Source organism: Plenodomus lingam, assembly GCF_022343315.1.
Source record: "Plenodomus lingam strain CAN1 chromosome Unknown contig_26, whole genome shotgun sequence".
In the NCBI taxonomy this organism is placed as follows: domain Eukaryota; kingdom Fungi; phylum Ascomycota; class Dothideomycetes; order Pleosporales; family Leptosphaeriaceae; genus Plenodomus; species Plenodomus lingam.
Genome location: NW_027093941.1, coordinates 338,441 through 360,469, shown reverse-complemented (window position 1 = coordinate 360,469; position 22,029 = coordinate 338,441). Strand labels below are relative to the sequence as shown.

General features: G+C 55.3%; 4 protein-coding genes across 4 annotated transcripts; all 4 read left to right on the top strand.

The window, feature by feature from the left end:
- Positions 1-54: 54 nt before the first annotated feature.
- IAQ61_006399 (uncharacterized protein) lies at positions 55-261 on the top strand (the record flags this gene model as incomplete). The annotated part of the gene is made up of 1 exon (XM_003837632.1): positions 55-261. The coding sequence occupies one exon, from the start codon at positions 55-57 to the stop codon at positions 259-261; it is 207 nt and encodes a 68-aa protein (XP_003837680.1).
- Positions 262-982: 721 nt separating this feature from the next.
- Positions 983-9,856, top strand: IAQ61_006398 (uncharacterized protein; the record flags this gene model as incomplete). The annotated part of the gene is made up of 7 exons (XM_066097169.1): positions 983-1,062; positions 1,394-1,568; positions 1,755-2,000; positions 2,103-2,305; positions 2,746-3,448; positions 3,580-9,006; positions 9,080-9,856. Coding segments are annotated over 7 exons (7,002 nt in total), but the record flags the coding sequence as incomplete, so codon positions are not given.
- A 2,229-nt stretch (positions 9,857-12,085) lies between these two features.
- Positions 12,086-17,618, top strand: IAQ61_006397 (uncharacterized protein; the record flags this gene model as incomplete). Its single annotated transcript, XM_066097168.1, has 2 exons — positions 12,086-12,583; positions 12,878-17,618. The coding sequence occupies exons 1-2, from the start codon at positions 12,300-12,302 to the stop codon at positions 17,616-17,618; spliced, it is 5,025 nt and encodes a 1,674-aa protein (XP_065952645.1). The 5' UTR covers positions 12,086-12,299.
- A 1,501-nt stretch (positions 17,619-19,119) lies between these two features.
- On the top strand, positions 19,120-21,695 carry IAQ61_006396 (uncharacterized protein; the record flags this gene model as incomplete). The annotated part of the gene is made up of 3 exons (XM_003837636.2): positions 19,120-20,056; positions 20,118-20,300; positions 20,374-21,695. 3 exons carry the CDS (start codon positions 19,120-19,122, stop codon positions 21,693-21,695), a joined length of 2,442 nt encoding a protein of 813 aa, XP_003837684.2.
- Positions 21,696-22,029: the final 334 nt, after the last annotated feature.

Below are 22,029 nucleotides of genomic sequence, written 5' to 3'. Positions count from 1 at the left end.
GAGCATAGTTATAAATGACTCTCACCGTCCGTCTGACCTTGTTACCATGCCGCCATGACGATGCTCGAGGGAATTCTAGGACTTGGGCCTTTGGCCTTGGACTGGGCCTCGGGCAAGACAAAGCAAGAAGAAGAAAAACCACTCCACCTCTCAGATGGACAGACTAAAACAGATGAGAGACGGGAACAAGCTTTCCCAGTCGCACGGTCGCCAGTCAAGAGTACAGTGTTTGCACGGCGGAGAGAGTGCCGACGCACGTAGGTACGGTAGCTTGCTCGCAGACCGACCTCGTTGCGGCCCTGTCTCGTGTCTTGTATCACCCAGCTTGCACATTTTCGCGCCGGGCTCGGCATAAGCCAGCTGGGGTACCTACGCCAGGCAGTTGCCGTTGCAGTTGCAGTCAGACGGCAGACGGATGGATAAAAGTATACGTACAGGTATAGGTACGAATGCATGTTGGGCGTTACACTTTAGATGCAGTGCGGCACTTGTACTTGTACTTTGCATCTAGCTGGGTAGGTAGCACTTTTTTTTTTTTTTTTTTTTTTTTGGCGCATTCAATGCGGATCTCCTCCCCCCGAGCGCGCTCCCTTTCGCTCCTTTCGACCCCGCAGATTCGTTCCGCATAGGGCTGGGGGCGCAGCTCGGGCGTCCTTGATTTATTTTTTTTGCGCTGTTGCCGAGACATGGATGTAGATGTGGGGGAGGGCGGTGCGAGACTAGTCTGGGAGGAGGATTTGTTTTTGCGTGTGGGTGGTGAAAGGGAGGGGGAGTGTGGGAAGGGGGTGTTGGGAGAGTTGGGAGGTGGGGTGGGAGTGTGAGGGAGAGGGAGAGGGAGAGGGGTAGGGGTTGTCGGTTACGGGCTAGGCTGGATGGGATGATGGGGTGTGTGCGTGTTTTTGTGGAAGAAGGAAGAGAAGGAGAGGAGAAGGATGTGTGTACTAGGATACTGGCGTCAATGATATCTTATCATCGTGCACAGGCGTGCACACTGCAGGGCCTGCTGCGAACGATGCTCGAGCTGGCGGTGGGCGTGGGCGTGGGCGTGAGCATGGCTGTACAGTAAGCGTGGCGTGCAGCGGAGTGGAGTGCAGGTACAGCAGACACGGTGAACTGCAACAGAATACACGCGCTAAAACAACTTGGGCAACAGAGCGATGGGGTTGAAATCAAGCAAGCAAGAGAAGCAAGCGGCGCCAGATGGATATCGATCATGGCATGCCTAGCTAGGCCCTCGTGACGTTTTGCTGGTGGGAGCGGCGCGAAACACTACTCTGCTCTCTCCTCTCCTCTCTTTGGGTGAGTACTTTGTACTTTGTACTTTGTCCTGGTACTGTGTGTGTGTGTGTGTGTGTGCTATGTACAATACAGGCAAGCTTGTAGCTGGTTCTAGGCGGCTCCGGGGGCCCGTCGCGGTGGGTGCCCGATGGCCGACCCCAGTGCAGGTGGCGCAAGCTGGCTCGGGTGGTGAGCGAGCATCCGCTGCCCCAAGTCTGTCCAAGTGGAGCCCGCAGTTACAGTGTGTAGTAGTGGGTTGGTGTACCCTACCTATTGGTGCAGTGTGTATAGTGAGTGGTGTATTGTATCCAAAGTCCCGCGTGTGTGTATGTGTGTAGTCCCCAAGCCATATTGGCCGGGTGCGGTTCAAGATTCGCCCATCATTGACGACAACCATAACGAACAACAGCATCCTCCACCTCCTCTACCACCACCACCCACCCCCTCCCCCCCCCCACCACTAGTACCACTACCAGTACCCAAGCAACAACGCCCGTTGGAAGCAGCCTGTCTGTCGCTTTTGCTCCTCTTCCTCCCCCACACTCCCCCTTCGCTCGCCCGCCGCACCGCCTTGCATACCCGCCTCACACTGCGCCAGAATTCCCGCCCGCAACAAAGGTGGCCGTCCACCGTCTCTACCTACCGTCCAGCGTCCAGCGTCTACCGTCCCCAATCGCCGTGCCTGCCCGCGCCTGTTGCCCGCCGCGCCCGACTCTGCCCATGTGCACACCAACAGCCGTGGCCCCGCCTCGATGAAGCAGCCGTCCTAAGGCTCTTCTGCGCAAGCAGCCCTCGACCCCCATCACGACGTCGCTGCCCACCAGCCCGCCGCCGCCCACGGGCGCATCACATCCTCTGCTGCCCCGCCTGCCGCCCCCATGACGCGCAACGACGCTGCCGTCGATCGCCATGGCTCCGCCGAGAGCTCGTGGAGCTCGCGCTCGGCTGACACCGTACGGCCCTACGCACGCGGCGTGCATCGCGGCACCCCCGTGACGGTCAAGACGACTAAGGACCCGAACCAGCCGTACGTATAGCCTTGTTGTTTTTTGTTGTTTTTTGTTGTTTTGTTGTTGTTCTGTTGTCGCCATCGTTATTTTCGTTGTTGCTGTGAAGCCGTGCTTTTGTTTCGTCTGGTCTGCTCTGCGACAAGGCAGACGACCGCTGGGCAGCCTGCGCGCACTGTGCGTCCTCGATGGCTCGTCCTGTCGTCTGCCCCTCGTTGGTCAGGTCGCAGAGCCTCGACAATGCGCCCCACGCGTCTGTCGCTGCTGCTGGGTCGGCTGCCAAGTCGTGGCTGTTGTATCTGTCTCTCGTCTGCCGTTTCGAGCTCTTGCTCGAGCACACCCCGTCACGGCCAACCGCCAATGTCCTAGCCCAGCCTTTGTCTCTCCCCGTCTCACTGCCAGACAGCCATCCACACGGCTCGTGAAGACCGCCTGACCTCTGCTAACACCCGCCATGTAGCATCGAAAAGGAGTCAGAGATCTCGCCTGGCACCCTTCCCCCCGCCCCTCCCCCAAAAGACACTTCCCATCGTTTGCGAAAGCCTCCCCATTGGGACCCGCCCCCACCGACCCATACGCTTGGAGACCACCGGAAACAGCTGGCTGTGTTGGAACCCTCGGGGATCAGATTGCCGTCTATATCGCGCAATCCACCCACAGCCTCGAGCATCCCGCAGCAGACTGCGCCCTGGGCCGCTACGCCAAACGGACCCAACATGTCGAACAACAGTGTGTGGAGCAGCTTCTTCAATGACTCCAACGAGGACGTCGCGCAGCTTTCGCCAGGATTTCAACGCCCTGGGACGGATGGCAGGGAAGACAGCATGGGCTTTCCACTCAAAGACGACCGACGCCCGTCCGTCGCAAGTGCTACTACTATCAGCAGCACTGGCTCCAAATCAAGCATCAGCCGTAGTTTTCACAAGAGACTGAAGAATGTGTTTGGCGAGGACTTTCCAGCTGATGGCCGACAAAGCTCGGAAACCAGCTTGCCATACACGGGGGATACGCAGTCGCTGCGTGGGCAGAGGAATCGCGGAAATTCCTTGAACAACACCATTGGCAGTGGCCACCACTCTCGCCCCGCTTCACCAACCAACTCGCGCCCACGCACCCCACAGCCCTCTTCAGAAGTCACGCCCTGGGACTTCCAGGAATCCAAGGTACGTTCTGCAATCTCGCGGGTATAGTTAGGGAAGGCACCAAGGCACCCAGTGCGCCCTGTACCTTCCTCCGCCCAACCTTTCGTCATCGGTTGCAAACTCGGAGCGTTGTCGGTGCTAATATCTGGCAGGACGTGCCGACCCCCGGCGAGAATGGAGGCAGACGCTCTTCTGATGTGCAGATTGGCAAGGCGAGCAACCGCGCGCACAAGCTACACGTAAGACTACCAGGCCATAACCATCGATCAAAAGGCAGCAAAGAAGAGAATAAAGTGTCTGAAGCCCAAGCCCTACCACAACCACAACCCCAGGCACAGGGACAGGCACAGGCACGTACAGACATCAGCCAGCCGTACCCCCTGGGACGACCTGCCACCAGTCGCGAAGAGTCAGCCTACAGCATCCGCCAGAACCAAAACCAGCAGTACCCCTCGGCGTTGAGCTCAGCTTTCGCTTCCAAGATCAGTCTGCCTGGACGTCCATCGAGCCCGACACCAAGCTCTCTCTCTGACATAACGCGAGACAACCCATCAGCACAAAGGTCCCCAAGTGTTGCCAAGTCATCACACGGTCTGTTTGCGCGGTTGCGCGGGAAAGACAAGACCAAGGACAAGACAGAACGAGTAGCGACACCAGAGTATCTGAAGACACTAGTGAATTCAAGTACTGCATCTGCCGTCTCATTGCCTCCCTCGATCAGTTCGACACGAGTGCCGAGGCCAGAGCCCCCACCGATGAGCAAACGACAGCCGACTAATTTTGCCATGGAGGACAAGGTTTCTGCCAACAACACCCGAAGAGCGCCACATCATCGCCTGCCAACCTTCAGGAAAACCCCGCGCATGCCTACCGGTGAGGGCCCAACCGGCAAGGACCCTAATGAGGCCGTCATGAGTACCGCTGGCAATGATGCCGTCTTCTGGTTAGACCAAAATCTGAATGATATGGAGGGCATTGTCAATCCACAACAGCCACCTATGACTCCCCCTGTGGGCGAGCTACAGAAACAGCCTACGCTCCCTGGAGATGACATTCCACCGCCTGGAGCTGACGATGATGGCACTGCAGCGTGGGATGCCCCAGATTCTTGGGCCGTGAAACGGATGAAGGACGAGATGGACCGCCTCGGCGAGCTGGACGAGTCTGGTGAACGGCTAAAGGAAGACAGTGATACGAAGACGTACTGCCTGCGCATTTTCCGCGTGGATTCTACTTTTGCAACACTCTCGGCTACTCTGGCTACCACTGTCCAGGAGATTATACAGATTTTGGGCAAGAAGACGGTGCTCCAGGATGAGCTTGACAACTACCACATTGTGTTACGAAAACATGACACTTCAAGACAACTGGAAAGTAATGAGCGACCTTTGCTTATCCAAAAACGATTGCTCGAGCAAGCCGGATATACCGACAATGACCGGCTCGAGGATGTCGGACGAGAAGACAACAGCTATCTGTGCAGGTTCACCTTCCTCCCTGCCAAGATGAGCGGTTACTCCAGTCTGGAGCGAGACCCTGGATTTAGTAAGATGCAAAAGTTTAGCCATATCGATCTTCAGGGACGTAATCTGATTACGATTCCCATCACGCTGTACCAGAAAGCCACCGAGATCATATCCCTCAACCTGTCGCGTAATCTCTCCCTCGACGTACCCAAGGACTTCATCCAGGCTTGTACCAATCTCCGAGAAATCAAATACACCAGTAACGATGCTCGCCGCTTACCGCCGAGTCTGAGCTTGGCCAGTAGGCTGACCATGTTGGACATTTCGAACAACCGTCTGCAGTCGCTCGACTCAGCCGAATTGCACAAGCTGCAGAGTCTACAGGGGCTTCGATTATCCAACAATGGCTTGACAAGGCTGCCCCCATACTTTGGCCAATACCGCGCACTTCGCAGTCTGAACCTGAGCTCTAACTCGTTGAACGAATTCCCAGACTTCTTGTGCGAGGTGCGAACACTAGTTGATCTCGACATTAGCTTCAACTCGATATCCAGTCTACCCAAAATCGGCCAGTTGACGTGCTTGGAGCGACTCTGGGCAACCAACAATAAGCTGACGAGCAGCTTCCCGTCGACTTTGAGCAATCTCGTCAACTTACGTGAGATCGATGTGCGATTCAACGCGCTAGACAGCATGGACGTCATGTCTCAGCTACCAAGGCTGGAATACCTCATGATTGGACACAACTCGATTTCTGCATTTGAGGGCTACTTCCCCAAGATTCGGGTACTGCATATGAACCACAATCCCGTCACTCGCTTCAGCCTCACACAACCCGTGCCATCGTTGTCGGTACTAAACCTCGCTTCTGCGAAGCTGGCGCAACTTCCTGAAGACCTCTTCTCAAAATTGACCGGTCTTACAAAGTTGATACTCGACAAGAACCACTTCTCCTCGCTCTCAAACAACATTGGTATGCTGTTTAGACTAGAGCATTTGAGTGTGGCCCGTAATTCCCTCGACGTTTTGCCGGCTGAAATTGGGAAGTTGGTAGAGCTCAAATACCTGGACGTACGCGAGAACAATCTCAGTGTACTCCCATCAGAGCTGTGGTACGCGCGACGCTTAGAGACTTTGAACGTTTCGTCAAACATACTCAACGCATTTCCCAAACCTGGTACTTCACCGCCGCAGGTTCCGAATGGTGAAGTATCAAACTTGGATGGCGCTACTCCGGCATCAACACCAGGACTAGGGCCAAGCCCTAGCTTTGAAGAGCTCGGTAAATTGGAGGACTTCCAAAATCGCCGTCCTAGTCAGGCTTCTGGAGGACAGTTGGGAACCTCACCGGCTTCGTCACAGCGCAAGGCGTCATTGGCTTCGTACAACTCTGCAAGCACTGTGCGCAAGCCATCATTGAATTCCCGTGGGACCACTGAAGGAGTCTTGACACCCGGGACTATCACGCCCATGTCCCGTAAAGATTCGACTCTCTCTAACAAATTGGTCACAACGTTTGCGGGGTCCTTGCGACACGTGTTCTTGGCAGACAATCGCCTTACAGATGATGTGTTTGACGAGCTGTGTCTGCTACCGGAGCTGCGGATCGTAAATCTGGCGTACAACCTCATCTATGATGTCCCACCTCGCACCATTCGCAGATGGCAACATTTGGCCGAACTATATCTGTCAGGCAATGATTTGACCTCTCTGCCATCAGAGGACTTGGAAGAGGTCGGTTCGCTGAAGGTCCTCCACATCAACAACAACAAGTTCCAGGTTCTGCCTGCCGAGCTGGGCAAAGTGGCGCAACTTGCCGTCTTGGATGTTGCAAGTAACTCGCTAAAGTACAATGTATCAAATTGGCCGTACGACTGGAATTGGAACTGGAATCACAAGTTGCGTTATCTCAATCTTTCGGGCAACAAGCGTCTCGAGATCAAGCCCAGCGGCTCGTACAACGGTAGCGGCATGAATATGCGAGAGGGCCGCGATTTGACCGACTTTAGCTCTCTTACCAATTTGAGAGTCTTGGGCTTGATGGATGTCACGATGATGGCACCCTCTGTACCAGAACAGTCGGAAGATCGGAGAATCCGTACAGCGGGCTCCGCCGTCGGTACCATGGCATATGGCATGGCGGATTCGTTGGGCCGTAACGAGCACATCTCGACCATGGATATGGTTGTCCCACGATTCCGCAGTCACGATGACGAACAGTTGTTGGGGCTGTTTGATGCCCAGCCGCTAGCCGGAGGAGGTTCAAAGATTGCCAAGTATCTTTATGACCACTTCAAGAACCGGTTTGCAGATGAGCTGGAGCGTTTGCGTCCGCAAGAGTCGCCATCAGATGCGCTAAGACGAGCTTTCTTGGGTCTGAATAAAGAGCTGGCCACGGCGGCGTCACAGTCACTGGATAAGAACGTGTACAATGCGCCCGCACAGCCACGTACTGCTCTCCCTGAGCTTGGCGATGACGATCTTACCTCTGGCAGTGTGGCTACGGTGCTTTTTGTGAAGGAGATGGAATTGTACATTGCAAACGTTGGTGATGCGCAAGCGCTGCTCATTCGATCCGAGGGAGGCCATAAGATTTTGACCAAGAAGCACGACCCTGCCGAGCCTAGCGAAAGAGCTAGGATACGTGATGCGGGTGGCTTCGTTTCGCGGCAAGGAAAGCTCAACGACGTACTCGAGGTGTCGAGGGCGTTTGGATACGTACAGATGTCACCTTCTGTCATCGCCTCGCCCCATGTTCTCAATCTCACCCTCGGCGACACAGATGAGATGGTATTAGTGGCTTCTCGAGAGCTCTGGGAATACCTGACGCCAGACTTTGCAGTTGATGTTGCGAGATCAGAACGCAATGACCTTATGCGTGCTGCTCAGAAACTGCGAGATCTCGCAATTGCATTTGGTGCCACTAACAAGATCATGGTCATGTTGCTGGGTGTGAGTGATCTCAAGAGTAAACAGCGCGCACGATATCGCACGCAAAGTATGTCATTGGTTCCTGCCCCAGGCGGTGAGATTGACTGGGGTGCCCAACGCAGGCCGGGCAAGAAGAGGAATTTGGTCGGCGACTCGAAACTTGCGCGACTGGACAATGAGGTCGATGCGCCGACCGGTGAGGTCAGTTTGGTGTTTACGGATATCAAGAACTCGACTCTGCTATGGGAGACATATCCAATTGCCATGCGATCTGCCATCAAAATGCACAATGAGCTCATGCGCCGACAACTACGGATTATTGGTGGATACGAAGTCAAGACTGAAGGTGATGCCTTTATGGTTGCCTTCCGCACCGTCACCTCTGCGCTTCTATGGTGCTTCACCATCCAATCACAGCTTCTTGAGGTTCAATGGCCGCAAGAGATACTTAACAGCGTCAATGGTCAGGAAGTCGTCGACCCAGATGGTAATGTCATCTTCCGCGGTCTCTCCGTGCGCATGGGTATCCACTGGGGTACTCCCGTGTGCGAAGTCGACCCAGTCACAAAGCGTATGGACTATTTTGGTCCCATGGTCAACCGCGCCTCACGTATTTCCTCGGTCGCCGACGGCGGTCAAATCACAGTTTCTTCCGACTTCATTGCCGAAATCCAGCGCTTGCTCGAGACGCACATTGAGGGCGACCGCAGTAACAGTACGGGGAGCGAGGAGGCCTACGGAGACGACATCATGTCTCTGCTTATTCGGCAGGAACTGCGCTCTCTCAGTTCCCAAGGGTTCGAAGTCAAAGATCTGGGTGAACGACGTCTCAAAGGGTTGGAGAACCCAGAATACATCTACCTCATGTATCCGCACTCGTTGGCATCCCGTCTCGCCGTGCAAAGACAGACGGAACAACAGAAGCCTCCGGCGCCAGCTGTCGAGGGCACTGCGGCCCAGAAGATGGCGGGCAGTCAGTTGACGATTGATACGGAGGATGTGTGGGATTTGTGGAACATTAGTCTGAGACTCGAGATGCTGTGTAGCTCGCTGGAGAGCCCAGGCTCGACGGAACTCAAGCCCCCCGAGACGGCGCTGTTGGAAAGGATGAAGAGCAGGGGAGGCGAAATCACGGATCGATTCTTGGTCAACTTTGTCGAACACCAGATTTCAAGGATCGAGGTATGTCATTCGAGAACATGTTGACGATGGGGAGCGAGAGGAAAACCAATACTGACGATTTGACCAAAAACAGACGTGCGCAACCACACTTGCCCTCCGCCATCGTGTCCGCCCCTTTGGCTCCGCGCCTCTGCTCGAACAAGCCTGTGCCATGGGCGACATCTTTGCCGAACTCGAGGCCAAGCTCAAACGATTGGAGCAGTACGAGGCAGAGGCCATGTCGGATATGGCGCCTTCTTGAACTCCTCGGACATGCAAGGCCGTGTTTCTCTGTCTGTACTGACGTTTTTTTTTTCATGTTTTTTTGCAAACGCATATGAATACGAATACACACCACGTACGACGGATACTTGTAGCATCACACACATGACGTGCAGGAAGGCTATGTGGGCTTTGTGGGCTTAGCTAGCACCCTAATCTCACAACGACTCTTTTTTGTTTTTTATTTTTACATTGATCTTTTTTGGGGGGGGGGCAGTACGTATGATTACGACGATGGAAGTCGGATTTCCAAAAAAAAATCCTGCGCATGTATGCTTTTTTTCTTCCTTTTCTTTCCTTGCTATACACGCCGTTTGCCCTTTTACACAACCCCAAGCAAACCACCGACTTGTCTCCGGCGGAGTGTGCAAATGGTAGGGTTTGGCGTTGTTTGGGTGCGTATATGATGGTCTCGCATGTTGGTGGTCTGGCTTTTCTTTTGGCTGCAGTGCGAGTGGTTGTGCACTGTGGGAGTTGCGCGGGTTTTTGAGCAAACAGTCTGGGGCAGTGTTGGTTTGGCGAGATGGGGAGGGGAGGGTGTGGGATTTGTTTTTTTGATTCGGGTTGGGAGTTGGGTTGGGAGTTGTGCTGGGGGGAGGAGGGAGGGAGATGTAAAGGGAGTGTTACTGCATCGACTAGGTTACAAAACAACAAGTTGGGTTTTGTTTTGTTTTTTTTCTTCTTTGGAGTGGGAAGGGTGGGCGTGGGTTGGGATTTGGGTTTGGATGGGGCGGGGGTGTTTTGGATATGGTGTTGGTGTTGGCGTTTTTTTTTTGTTTTTGTTTTTAAGTTGGAGTGGTTTGGGGTGGGGTCGGGAGCTCGCTCTCCTCTTTTTTTGTGGGCTTGGTCTTGGGGGTTTTTGTTTGGGTTGGAGGGGGATGTGGGCGGGTATGATGGGTTTGGGGTGTGGGAGTCGAAAGGGGGCAGGGAGAGTTGTGGGGATGAGAGTAGGGGCCGCGGTAGGTGTAGGTAGAGAAAGATATGGCGCTGTTACTCTTTTTGCGTTTTTTTGTGGTTTCGGTAAAGGTGTTTCGTCTGGCTGATATTTGTGTGTGTGTGTGTGTGTGTGGATCGTACTGTACTTGCTGTACCTGTCACCTTTGCTGTATTTTATTTTTATTTTTTCATAAACCAAATCAGGTGGGCCCGCTAACACATCACACCTCCGTGCTTGGGACAACCCTGGGAGATAAGAAACCTTGGAGGATAAGAAGACGAAAGATGAAGAGAGGTGGAAAGCCTACCCCCGGTCAGAGAGGTTTGGCCGAGAGGAGGATTGTGATTGGGAGGGATTGGGGGTTTTAGGGTTTTAGGGTTCTGAGCTGCTTGCTTGGTGACCAGGTAGAGTGAATGGAGTGAGCAGAGTACTCCTAAAACGTCCGCCCAGTTCTCTTCGCATGGTTGGCTAACCGGTGGATACGAACACGAACACGAATACTAAACACTACTACTGACACCACCCACCACAGCAACACTATACCCATCCCACCACTACAGACCACACACTATCATACACCAGCTACACACCAGCAACCCAGCCATCCAACCCCAACCCATGACGTCGCCCCAACCAAGCGCCAATCTCGCGGGGAAGTGGAGCGAGCACACTTGCACCGTGACTTGCGGGGGGGGGGGGGGGTACATGGATGCGTTGGTTTAGGAGGAAAGCGCAGGCAGATATGTACGTGTGCTTGCATGCTTGTATGCATGCATGCATGTGCGTAGGAGGTAATGCGGTGTGATGTCGGGGTCGGGGATGGGGTTGCGTCATGGGAGGGGGAGGGGAAGTGGATGGATAGATGGGAGGTTGGTGTTGTTCTTGTCCATCCTGTGCGTGTCTCTGTGTGTGTTGTGTGCTGTGTGCTGTGTGCTGTGTGCTGTGTGCTGTGTACTGTGTGCTGTGTACTGTGTACTGTGTATAATACCGCGCACGCACGCACATGCCGTACACCGTACATGCAACACAAGGCTCTCGGCAGGAAAATAAGCAGCATGTGGATGACCGGGATGCGATGCAAGCGTTCGCAGGGATCGCCCCACGCGTGTGAGCCCGGGACCCCTGCTCTGGCCAAGAGCAAGCGCCACGTGAGATTTGGGAGGGCAGACAGAGGACCATGCTTGGCCACCGAAGATTTGCGAGACTTTTTTTTTTCTTTCTTTTTTTCAGGGTGTGTACTTACTGCTGGTGCTGCTGTAGAGGGGGGAAGGGGGGGTGTAAGTGGGAGAGAGTGAAGAGAGGATGGGAGAGGAGAGGTGGTGCCCAGCTGAGGCCTGAGGGGAGAGTGCAAGGTGGATTGATGGCGGGTGGGCGGGTGGCAGGTGGCGGCAGGCTGGGTGCCGACAGATGCTAGAGAACTGTGTGCTGTAAACCCTACTCTAGACCGTCCAGAGATGTCACTCTACTCACTCTACTCCAAGTGCACCACAAATTGCATCGCTTCCACAGTGCAGGGCCACATAGCAAGGTGTGTGCGTGTGCGTGAGACCATCTCACTACCCGTACATGAATGGCTGCATGTTGCTGCGAACGCCCCTGTTCGCTGCCCGCCCTTCTGCTCGCTAGGGCAGCCAGTCAAAGTGGGAAGCCCAGCGGAACAAGGCGAACGAGGTGAACAAGGCCCGGTGGTACTTTGGGCTCGTCGCCGCAGAGACGCCAGCCTAGGCTAGACGGCTTCCATCCTGACTGGTGAATTGCCCGCCTGGCGCTGGGGGGCCACTCTGCACATGGGACAGGCCTCTCTCTGTACCAACCTGTACACTTGGACACAAGTGTCTGACTCTCTTGCGCTTTCTGTCTCTCTGTCGCTCTCTCTTTCCCTTTCTCTCTCTCTCTCTCTCTCTCTCTCTCTCTTGCCCTCTTGCCCTCTTTCCCTCCCTCCTCTGCTTTGCCCCCGCCTAGATGGACATGATCGCGGCCTGCACCTCTTCCTCTCTGGCCATGCTGCACCCACGTTCCTGCTGACCCTTGCCCTTGCCCTCCCTCATCCTTTGAAAATTACCATCTGCGCACGCGTTGAAAACTATGGGGGACAATGGCCCTACCGGCACTGCAACAAAACGGCTACCCAGCCCGCCATCTGGGCTCCCCTGTCGACAGCCTCCGCGACCTGCTGAGCGGCCCAGACTCCACAAACAGACGCCCTCAGGACGATTCGCGACGCCTGCGAAGGGTCAAGGATAGCCGGGAGCAGCTCAAGAGCAGGACGCGCATGCGGGCAACGAGCAACGCCACCATCGACACCGCTGCGAGCACCTCGTCGGCCGCCGGTCGCTCCTACACCGTCGCCAATGTCAACAACGGCGTCATCTACCTGAGGTATGTCCTGTCCATGTCAACATGGCTTCCACCGCCGCCTCGATAAGGTACCTATGTACCCATGTACCCATGATGCATGTACACATACTATCCCCGTGACCCTTCTTGCTCTGTTCTTGAGAGCACATGGACCGGCTGGGGCAGGTGCGGCTGTACTGGTAGATGGCTGCAGCTGAGCATCAGCGCGCCCCCCACGCCCACGCCCACGCCCACGCCCACATCCATCTCAGCTCTCTGCAAGAGACATGTGCGCTGCAATCCCCATGACGGCCGGCTAATCTCATCCTTCCGCAGGCCCGTTGTGCGCGCTGGCAACCACCGCGGCCGCCTGCCCCAAGACACCTTCGTCTTCCCTCCCCAAACGCCCCCAGACAGCGCCAACATCGACAAGCTGCGCCCAGCGAGCAATGCATGGGATCAGAGCCTGCAAGGCACCAGGACACCGCGCTCCGAATCATCACCACCACCGCCTGGCCTGGGACCAGACGAAGCAACTCATGACGACGACCACCACCAACAACCATTCGATCCCTCCGCGCGCTCTGGCGCCCACGTGCGCTCTCACTCATTCTCAACACTCGACGACCACACGGCAACCACACAGAGCAACGAGCCCGGGACATTCAAAGTGGTGATTGAGCGACCGCCGTTTGGCCGACCCAAGACTGCAGACACTTCCTCGTTTCCCCTGTTGCAGGTGCCGATTCCGCATTACCGCTTGGGCACACCGCGTTTCAGCACACTGGGTACCGCCGATCTACGAAGCTCCATCTACACGCGCACCTCGGGCGCCGAGGAAGGTGTGCATACCCTCCTCACCCCACACCACCTTCCCTCACGCCCATCGTTTCTGTCATCCCGGCCCACCTCGGACGCCTACTCACCTGTCCCCCACCACTACCGCGCCGCCATGGACCGCGCCCCTCTCCCGATTTCCGGTACCTCGTCCGCTCGCGTCTCACATACTCCGATTGGACCACGATTATACGATGCCCTCACAGTGGACCCCGACCGTGATGCTATCGTCCGCTTCTCTGCCACGGGCGAAATCTTGGCCGCTACGCCCTCTCGACTCGTTGCACACATCACATCCCCCAGCTTTTTGGATTACGAACTCCTGTCTGACTTCTTTCTGACCTTTCGCGCCTTTCTCAGCACCAAGGACTTGGTCGCCTACCTCATCTCCCGCCTCCAATGGGCTGTCGATCGCCAGGATGATTTTGGCCGCATTGTACGAGTGCGCACTTTTGTCGCGCTCCGCCACTGGATCCTCAACTACTTTGTCGACGACTTTGTGCCCTGCTACAAACTCCGGCTTTACTTTTGCAGTCTCGTCAATGACCTGTACAGCAGTCTTCGCGCACGAGAAGACAAGGGAGGCGGAGACATCAAGATTGTCGGCGAACTCAAAAAGTGTTGGCGGCGGACCTGCGCGCTGTACTGGGAGACGGAGGATACGATTGAGCAAAACTTTGCAGACGACGAGTTACTCCCAGGAGGACAGGTCGGATCGCAAATGTCGGCCGAAGATGGGGCTCCCATGCCGCAGATGCCATCCACCCCCAGACAGCCAAGTGCGCGAGATAACAAGGAAACGATGGCAGGCGCGAATCCAAGCGATCAATTCGCTAGCCGACACATGGACTGGGCCCAGAAATTTCGCCCTACGCCTCACAACTCGGTGAGCTCGCAGTACATGCCGCAGCAAGAGTACGACATGTCGCAGGTGCCCATTTCGCCCGCGAGCGAGCAGAGTATGCACGTCATTTCCTGCTCCATCCCTCTGGGTATGAGTAAGCCAGACCAAGCCATTGAATTGCCCCTATATCCTCATCCAGTGCCTGCAGGAACTGTACATCAACGCAAAGCCGCAAGTCCTCAACAGCCTCCGTCGGTTAAACGCAACAATCGCCCCATACACACCCACAAGCGTAGTGGAAGTTTCTCGGATGCCCTCAGAGATAGTCGAACGCCATTGTCGATTCCGAAGAATGCCTCGGTGGATACCATGCCCATGCTGAGTAACATGCCCGGCAGTCTTGTACGAGGCGGTCTCATTCAGCCTGCATCGCCCTATTTTGAACTCAAATCTTTGCGCAGCACACGCTCGCAGCGTCTCATGGAGTTTGAAGATACGTCCGACGATCAGCAGAGACCCGGCCACTCATCAAGTCCTGGCATGAAGAAGATATTGGGCACCGTGCGTCGTGCCTTGAGCACTCGACAAGTGTTGAGTTCCAGTCCCCAGCTTGCACCGCTGTCACATCGACAACAGGCCCGTTCCTCTAATCCAGCCACCCTTTCTGCCACAGGAGGTGGCGCTCAAAGACGACGTGTTGTCCGGCCCAAACCACAAGTTCGATGTGACGTGCTTGCAGCCAGGGTAGCCGAAAGTTTCAAGCAAGCCTACCACGCTCAGCTCGAGCGCGAACAGCAACAATCACAAGGTCTGGAACCCCCAGGCCTGGGTGGTTTCGAGTTTGAATTTGCAAGACGCAGTACGTCCACGGTCCATGCGCAGAGCAAGCCATCCCATACGGCGATGGACCCTCGTGTGCAGAGCAACATCACCACCGGAAGCAAGTCGATTATGATCATCGACGACACAGGGGCGCCACCACTACCCGTCATGACTGGTGCTCTGCCTGTGGAGGATGAGCCGGCCGAGGCAAAGGACAACCCCGCTGAAGGTCATCAAGGTGATGCTTGCGCTGATGAGCGATCAGCGCAAGTCACTGTTCCTTTGGTCGCACATCCGGATGTACACGAGGATGTACAACCCCCTGCGCGCCCTGCAAGCGAAATGCGGTCCCTGTCACAGCCTCCACTGCGGTATTCACTAGCAAGGCCGAGAAGATCTCTCTCCGAAGGCAAGATACAGATGCATTCTTTCAGACGCCGAGGCTCGACAAAAACCTCTATTGCTCGATCTTCTCTACGCCGACATGCGTCTTACAACAGCAGCCTTGGTCGACACCGGGGCGCTGACAGTGTAGCCACCTTCCAGACCATGTCTTCCAACAACGATCCTTTCATCTTCGATAGGCAGCCAGTCATCGCAGCGCCTGGGCCTGTACGGCAATTGCGCAGACGCCCAGGTGGAGATCTTCGTGCTGCCGACAATGTGCATGATCTCGAGGTGATACAGCGCCCATATTCTACTGGATCAGTCTCCAACCCTACCCACTCCATCACCAATTCGGTAATCCTTCGTTCGGATCGGTACATCGAGTCGACCATCGGACCAAGCCGCCAAGCCGAAGAGCCTGTGACGGAAGCCCCTAAAAAGACCATCTCGCTAGTGGACACACATTCTTCTCAGCCCAACTTGAGACCCTCGTTTGAGCTTGAAGTGGCAAAGCTCGCAGCTCTGCCAGACGATACTGATGACGAAGGTGGCGTCGAGTCAGCCCTGATGAAGCTGGAGGGCCGTTATGAAAAGAAATCACCGAGCATACCCTCACGACGAGTCACTGCTGATCTCGAGGTATATCAGCCCACTGGAGCACCTACAAGAACTTCACGCCGCATTCCTAGTGAGCACGAGGATAGGCACGTTGATGACCACGGCCACGGTCCGTCTGAAGAGGACAATCGAACCACTGTTCGCCTATCAACCGAGCCATTCACTCGTAGGGTACCTGCTGTCAATTCCGTCGGCGAATCCACGGACTCTTACTCGTCACTCCCACTCCTCGATAGAGACGTCACCAATGTGACTACGTCGCCCAAAGCACCAACGCTCGAGACGATGAGATCGTCAGCCAAGCCTTCGCCCTTGCAATTCCCCAGTCAGCCTCCACCCACCGCATCTTCGGGAGGATCGTCAATGGAATATGTCGTCGAGACCGACAGCATGAAGAGAATACGACCAGGAGGTACCAGGCCCACATCATCGATAGCTCGACAATCTTTTCTCCTCGACGAAGACGAGGATCTCAGCGACTTGGGCTCGACGACGACTGGCGCCAGGTCCGACCATAACAGTCAAGGCGTCCGGAGCTTTTTCGACGACGAGCCAACACCCGCTGATTTTGACGGTCAACCAAGGCATCCCATGCGACATCCAATCACACCGCCTGTCACCACGGATCCAATGAATGATCCAATGCACAATCCCACAATTTTTGACAAGGGCCTGCCAACACCCGGTCTCACTCCCACCACTTCACGACTCGGCCATCCAGGCTTGACTCAGTCTGTGGACTCTCCATTCGCACTCCCCGGCTTCCAACCAGAGCCATCGAATACACCCGCTGCCCATTTGCCCTTTATCCTTGCTTATGATTCTGAAGTACTCGCCCAACAGTTCACCATTGTCGAGAAGGATGCGCTGGACGAAATCGACTGGAAAGAACTCATCGAGTTGCGGTGGAAACAGTCGCGCTCACAGATCCGCGACTGGGTGCAGTACCTCCGTACAGAAGAAGCCAGAGGCGTCGACGTCGTCATTGCACGGTTCAACCTCGTTGTCAAATGGGTCGTATCCGAGTGTGTCCTGATTGAGAATACGGAGGAGCGTGCCCGATGCATTGTCAAGTTTATCCACATCGCCACTCATGCACGTCGCCTCCGCAATTATGCGACCATGTACCAGATTGTGATTGCATTGATCTCAAATGATGTCTCCAGGTTGAAGCATACATGGGCTCTTGTCCCCGCGGCAGAGTTGTACATTATGAGGGAGCTCGAGGGGCTTGTACAGCCGCTGAAGAATTTCCACAACCTGCGACTGGAGATGGAGACGAGCACGGTAGAGGATGGCTGTATCCCCTTTATTGGCATCTACACGCGCGATCTGATTTACAATGCGCAAAAGCCGGCCTTCATCGACGCACCGCCTGTAGACGGGGAGAAGCTCGTAAACTTTGACCGTCACCACACGGCAGCTACGATTGTCAAGAACCTCTTGCGCCTCCTCGAGGCTAGTTCCAAGTACAGTTTCAAGGTGGAACCGCACATTGTATCCAAATGCCTTTGGCTGGCTGCACTGAGCGACGAGGAAATCAGCAAGCGCAGTCGCCAATGCGAATGAGAGTTGCCCACTTTCCTTTACCTACCCTCGGTGTTCCGTTGCCCTGCCCATCCCTGAGGCGATGAGCAAGCGAGCTTTGTTTTCTCATTACCCCACGAGTGCACATCATCTCCTCCTGTCAATCTCCTTTTGGTAATACCCAGTCTGAGCGTCTTGTCCATCGCTGCATCATCATCATCCCGCCACGAGTTTACGACCCATCTTGCTTGCTAGCTCTTGTTGTAATCTGTCCATCATTTGTGTCGTGTCGCTTGCGACTGACCTGTCCTGTATCTGTCCTACGTAGACTGCATTTGTTTGTAAGATCTAATCGCTCACGCCCTGTGGGGCTGGCTCGTCATTTTGTATTTTTGTTTGCTTGTTTATTGATTTCAGATGGAAGTGGGGTTCTGGTTCTGCTTTTTTGGCTTGTTTTTGGGCTCGCGTAAAGACCTAATGTAACTACAGGGCGGCGTTTGTTATCGTTGGGGAAAAAGGCGTGTGGAGAGGTGAGGGGGGTGAATAGCAAGGAAAGGGAAACATGTACATATCATATAGCAATGGCATAATGAATGCGAGTACTCTACTTGGTAGGTAGTATAATACCCCCTTGGATGATGTTGTAATCGAGTTGACATGAGCCTCTCTCATGCGAAGGGCTGGGGGGGCTGGCTCTGGGCAGCCTTGGGGTCCTCAGCTTACGATTAGCACATGACACATGATGAAGGATGGATGAAGGATGATGTTGTATTGGCAATGACAAGGGGCGTGGTGTGCCCTTGGATCGCGCGGAGATGATTGTTGCCATCAGTGCAACAACAACCCAAACTTCAAGACCAATCAAAATGTCTCCCGCAATGCAGCCTCCTGTGCACCGGGTCCGGGTAGGGCTGCTTGATGATCAATGGGCTCGCATGAACAGTGAACACGGGTTTTGTACAAAGGCCAACGCCAAGGCCAACGCCTCCCCGCCGCGCCGGTTGCGCGGCAGGACGGTAGCATGACTGAGCCTCATGATCGACTTCCTGCCCCCACACCTCCACCGTCGCGCCCTTCCTGTATACAGCGCCAGGCCTCCAAGATGTTCGCTTTCTGCGCTACGACGATGCCCGTGTCATCTCTCCTCTACCGGTATACATGCATGCTTATACATAGGCGCATGGGAGAGGGATGCTTGGGTTCGTCGCTTGGGCATCTTGTTTGCTTGCTATCGTTGTCTTTGCGTATATTGGACGTCTGACTGAGCATTGGGGGAAGGCTGCATCTGTGTGCTGCCTTGGCGTTGGAGCGATTGTACGGCAAGTATCGACACGCAAGCAAGCAAGCAAATCAGATTAAGCTGCAGCAAAGACGATCAAACCTCGCCGGTGGTGGGTATGGCTTCTTCTGGGCCACAGCGATCCAAGAGCGATCCTCCTCCGCCGATCATGGTAGAAGATATGGAAACTGGAGATGGGCCGCTGCCGAGTCCAAGTCCGTCGAAGATGAATCGTGAGTGCTTTTTCTTTGCAGTCTATCTGGAATGGTGGGAGCTCATGCAAATGGCCATGTAGCACCCAGAGCATTCACCACCTACACGACGCGATCAGGCTTCGACGGCGCCGAAACCTCTCCCCTCCTCCGCAACCGCGAACCACGCAAGCCGACACTGGGCCACCGCCGCAAACACAGCCCCAACCTCGAATGGCGCGAGAAATGGACGCCCGAGAGCTGGAAGTCGGGTCGCGTGCTGCTCATCGACTATGTCGACAAGGCTCACAGTCCAGAAGGCAAGATGAAGGTTGTGGCCCAGGAGTTTTGCGATATCGACAGTCTCCGACGCTTTTACGGCAAGGAAGATCTCTCTGCGCAGGCGGCATTGCGGGTTATTCACGTGCAAAACGCGCGCTGGGCCACGCGGTTTCTGCTGCGCAAGTACAACATTGATGCTAATGATGATCTGGTTGGCACGACGTTTGGCCGTTGGGCAGGATATGACAAGCCTCAGCAGCGCGGCGGGAAGCCCGTTCTCAATGGCAGAACCTTCCGCGCCCAACGCGATCCCTGGCGGGGCATCTCTCGCACAGCCTTTGGCATCGATTACCTCAAGCAATATCCCCGGGGCACTGTTCGCGACGAGGCGTTGAATCAGAAGCCGATAATGGAACTCAACCATTACAATGAAGACGATCAGCCGGCTCATGGCTTCGATGTCTATGTTCAGCGGCTGAGCGTCTACGTGCAGTTGAGCGATGGGAAATCGGGACAAGCGGTGGACCCGGATATTCCGAATCCGTACAATGAGGAGGCGTATGAGGAGTATCAAAGACTGAAGAGGCACTATGGCAATGTAGACGCGAATGAGCATCGGGAAATGTTTGTGCCCCAACTGCGGACGTTGGATAATGGCAATACGATTATTTTGTTCGAGGGTTCCGTGTCGGGGAGTGTAAAGGACACGTTGATTGGGGCGAGGCAGGGTGAGTTGCTTGTCTGCTGCGTGAGGTATGCCGAGATGGAGAAGCTGATGTGGTTGTGTAGAGCTCGAATCGAGATGGCGACGCCTTACCTTTTACCTTCCACGAGAGGAAATCGACAACGACGATTCCGTTGCAATCCAATGCATGGACTTTGTTCTCAAGGATGTATTCAAAGCCATAGCCTATAATTGGGACAAGTTTGTCGCTGTTTGCGAAACCCATGTCAGTATCCTAGAAGACAAAAGTTCGTCTCTCCTGTCCCCCCCCCCCTTGTTTTTCCTATTCTATCCATTCCAACTAACAAATCCGTCTCATAGTCTACGAAAATCCGGCTGATGAATCTCGTGCCCCTGAACTCTGGAAAAACAGCGCGCAATGGCTCAAGGTAGAACGTCTCATTTACATCCATGTCGACGTCTCGCAAGAAACTCGCGGCTATCTACACGAACTGTTTGGCTCTGACCCACACGACGACACCCCCTGGCTCGGCAACGCACCCGACGACCTTGACAAGCTCACTGGACAGTGGGAGCGCGACATTGTCGGTCCCACGACCGCCCTGTCAGACCTCATGTACAAGAGCGTCGGCATCCGCGACGCACGTCACTCCCTGCAACTGGGACTCAGCATGTGGCGCCTCAGCTGGATCACCTTCATCTTCCTCCCGCTCACCTTCACCGTCGGCTTCTTCGGCATGAACGTCGACGTGTTTGCCGCGAACCCGCAGATCAAATGGTGGTTCATCACCAGCGTCCCCGTCCTCCTCACCGTCCTCGTCCTCTGGTACGCCGTCAAACACAGTCTCTCGCGGCAGCGCCAGAACCCGCTGCGCAGAGGCGTCTACGAGGCCCTCTACTACGAATTCGCAACCGAGCACGCCGAGCTGTGGACGAGGGGCGGGCCGCGCGAGGACGTGGTGCCGGTTGGGTGGGCGAATGCGCTGCGCTGGCGCCTGTTGACGACGTGGTTTGGCGGCGACAAGTTGAGACTTGTGCGCCGGACGGATCCTGCGACGGAGGAGTTTGGCACTTGGAGTCGCGTCAAGCGGTATTTGGCCAAGCGCTGGTTGGATGAGCTGGTGATTATGCCGCAGGGGTCGCCGCTGCTGCCGCCGGGGTCGGGGGGAAAGGGAGGGTCTGGTGGTGGTGGAAGTGGAAGTTCTGGTGCTGACAAGGACACTGAGCCTCTGGATTTCATCCCTTTTAAGGAATTGCGCATGCAGCAGTCTCGGCATAGGCTAGGCGCGGTGGGCGATTTGCTTAGCATAGCGACCCCGGTTGCGATTGCTGAGCTCGATCCTACGGCTGCGAGTCGCATGGCTGGTGGTAGCAATGGCGATAGCAATGGCGGTGGTGGTGACAGTGGCAGTGGCGCTGGCGCTGAAAGTGGAAGCAAAGGTGGAAGTGGCAGTAACGATGCAGTCGCACATATTAAACCCAATGGCAACACAGCGATCACACGACCCCGTCCCCCCCGCGACCACCGCAGTCTCGGTCCGGCGCCGGGCCAGAAGCGGCCGGGGAGTAGTGCGGGGAGTAGTGAGGGTGGGGTTATGGTGGAGGAGAAGGGGGTTAGTGAGGATGAGGGGAGGGGGGGAGGATTGGGGGGTACGGGGGATGAGGGTAGAGGGCGGGGGTAGAAGTCACTGTGGAGATGTGGTGTACGCTGAGGTTCTGCACTGTATACGGTATACTGCTCATGCATACTGCTCATGTATCACACTGCTGTTGGAGTTGCTGTCGGATAGGCTTGAAGAAGAAGGCAAAGGTGGAAAACGGGTAGAGGGTGCAAAGCGCGCGGGGATTGGAATCGGGCTTTATACATTCAACACAGTCCAAACATTGATCAAAATCATGGGATAACAAACAAGCAAACACCAGCATACGGCATATTCCAACAACTAACAACAGCAAAACCCATCCTTCCCCCCCATTTTTTTTTCTGGGGTTGTTACATGAGTGGTTGGGTGGGTT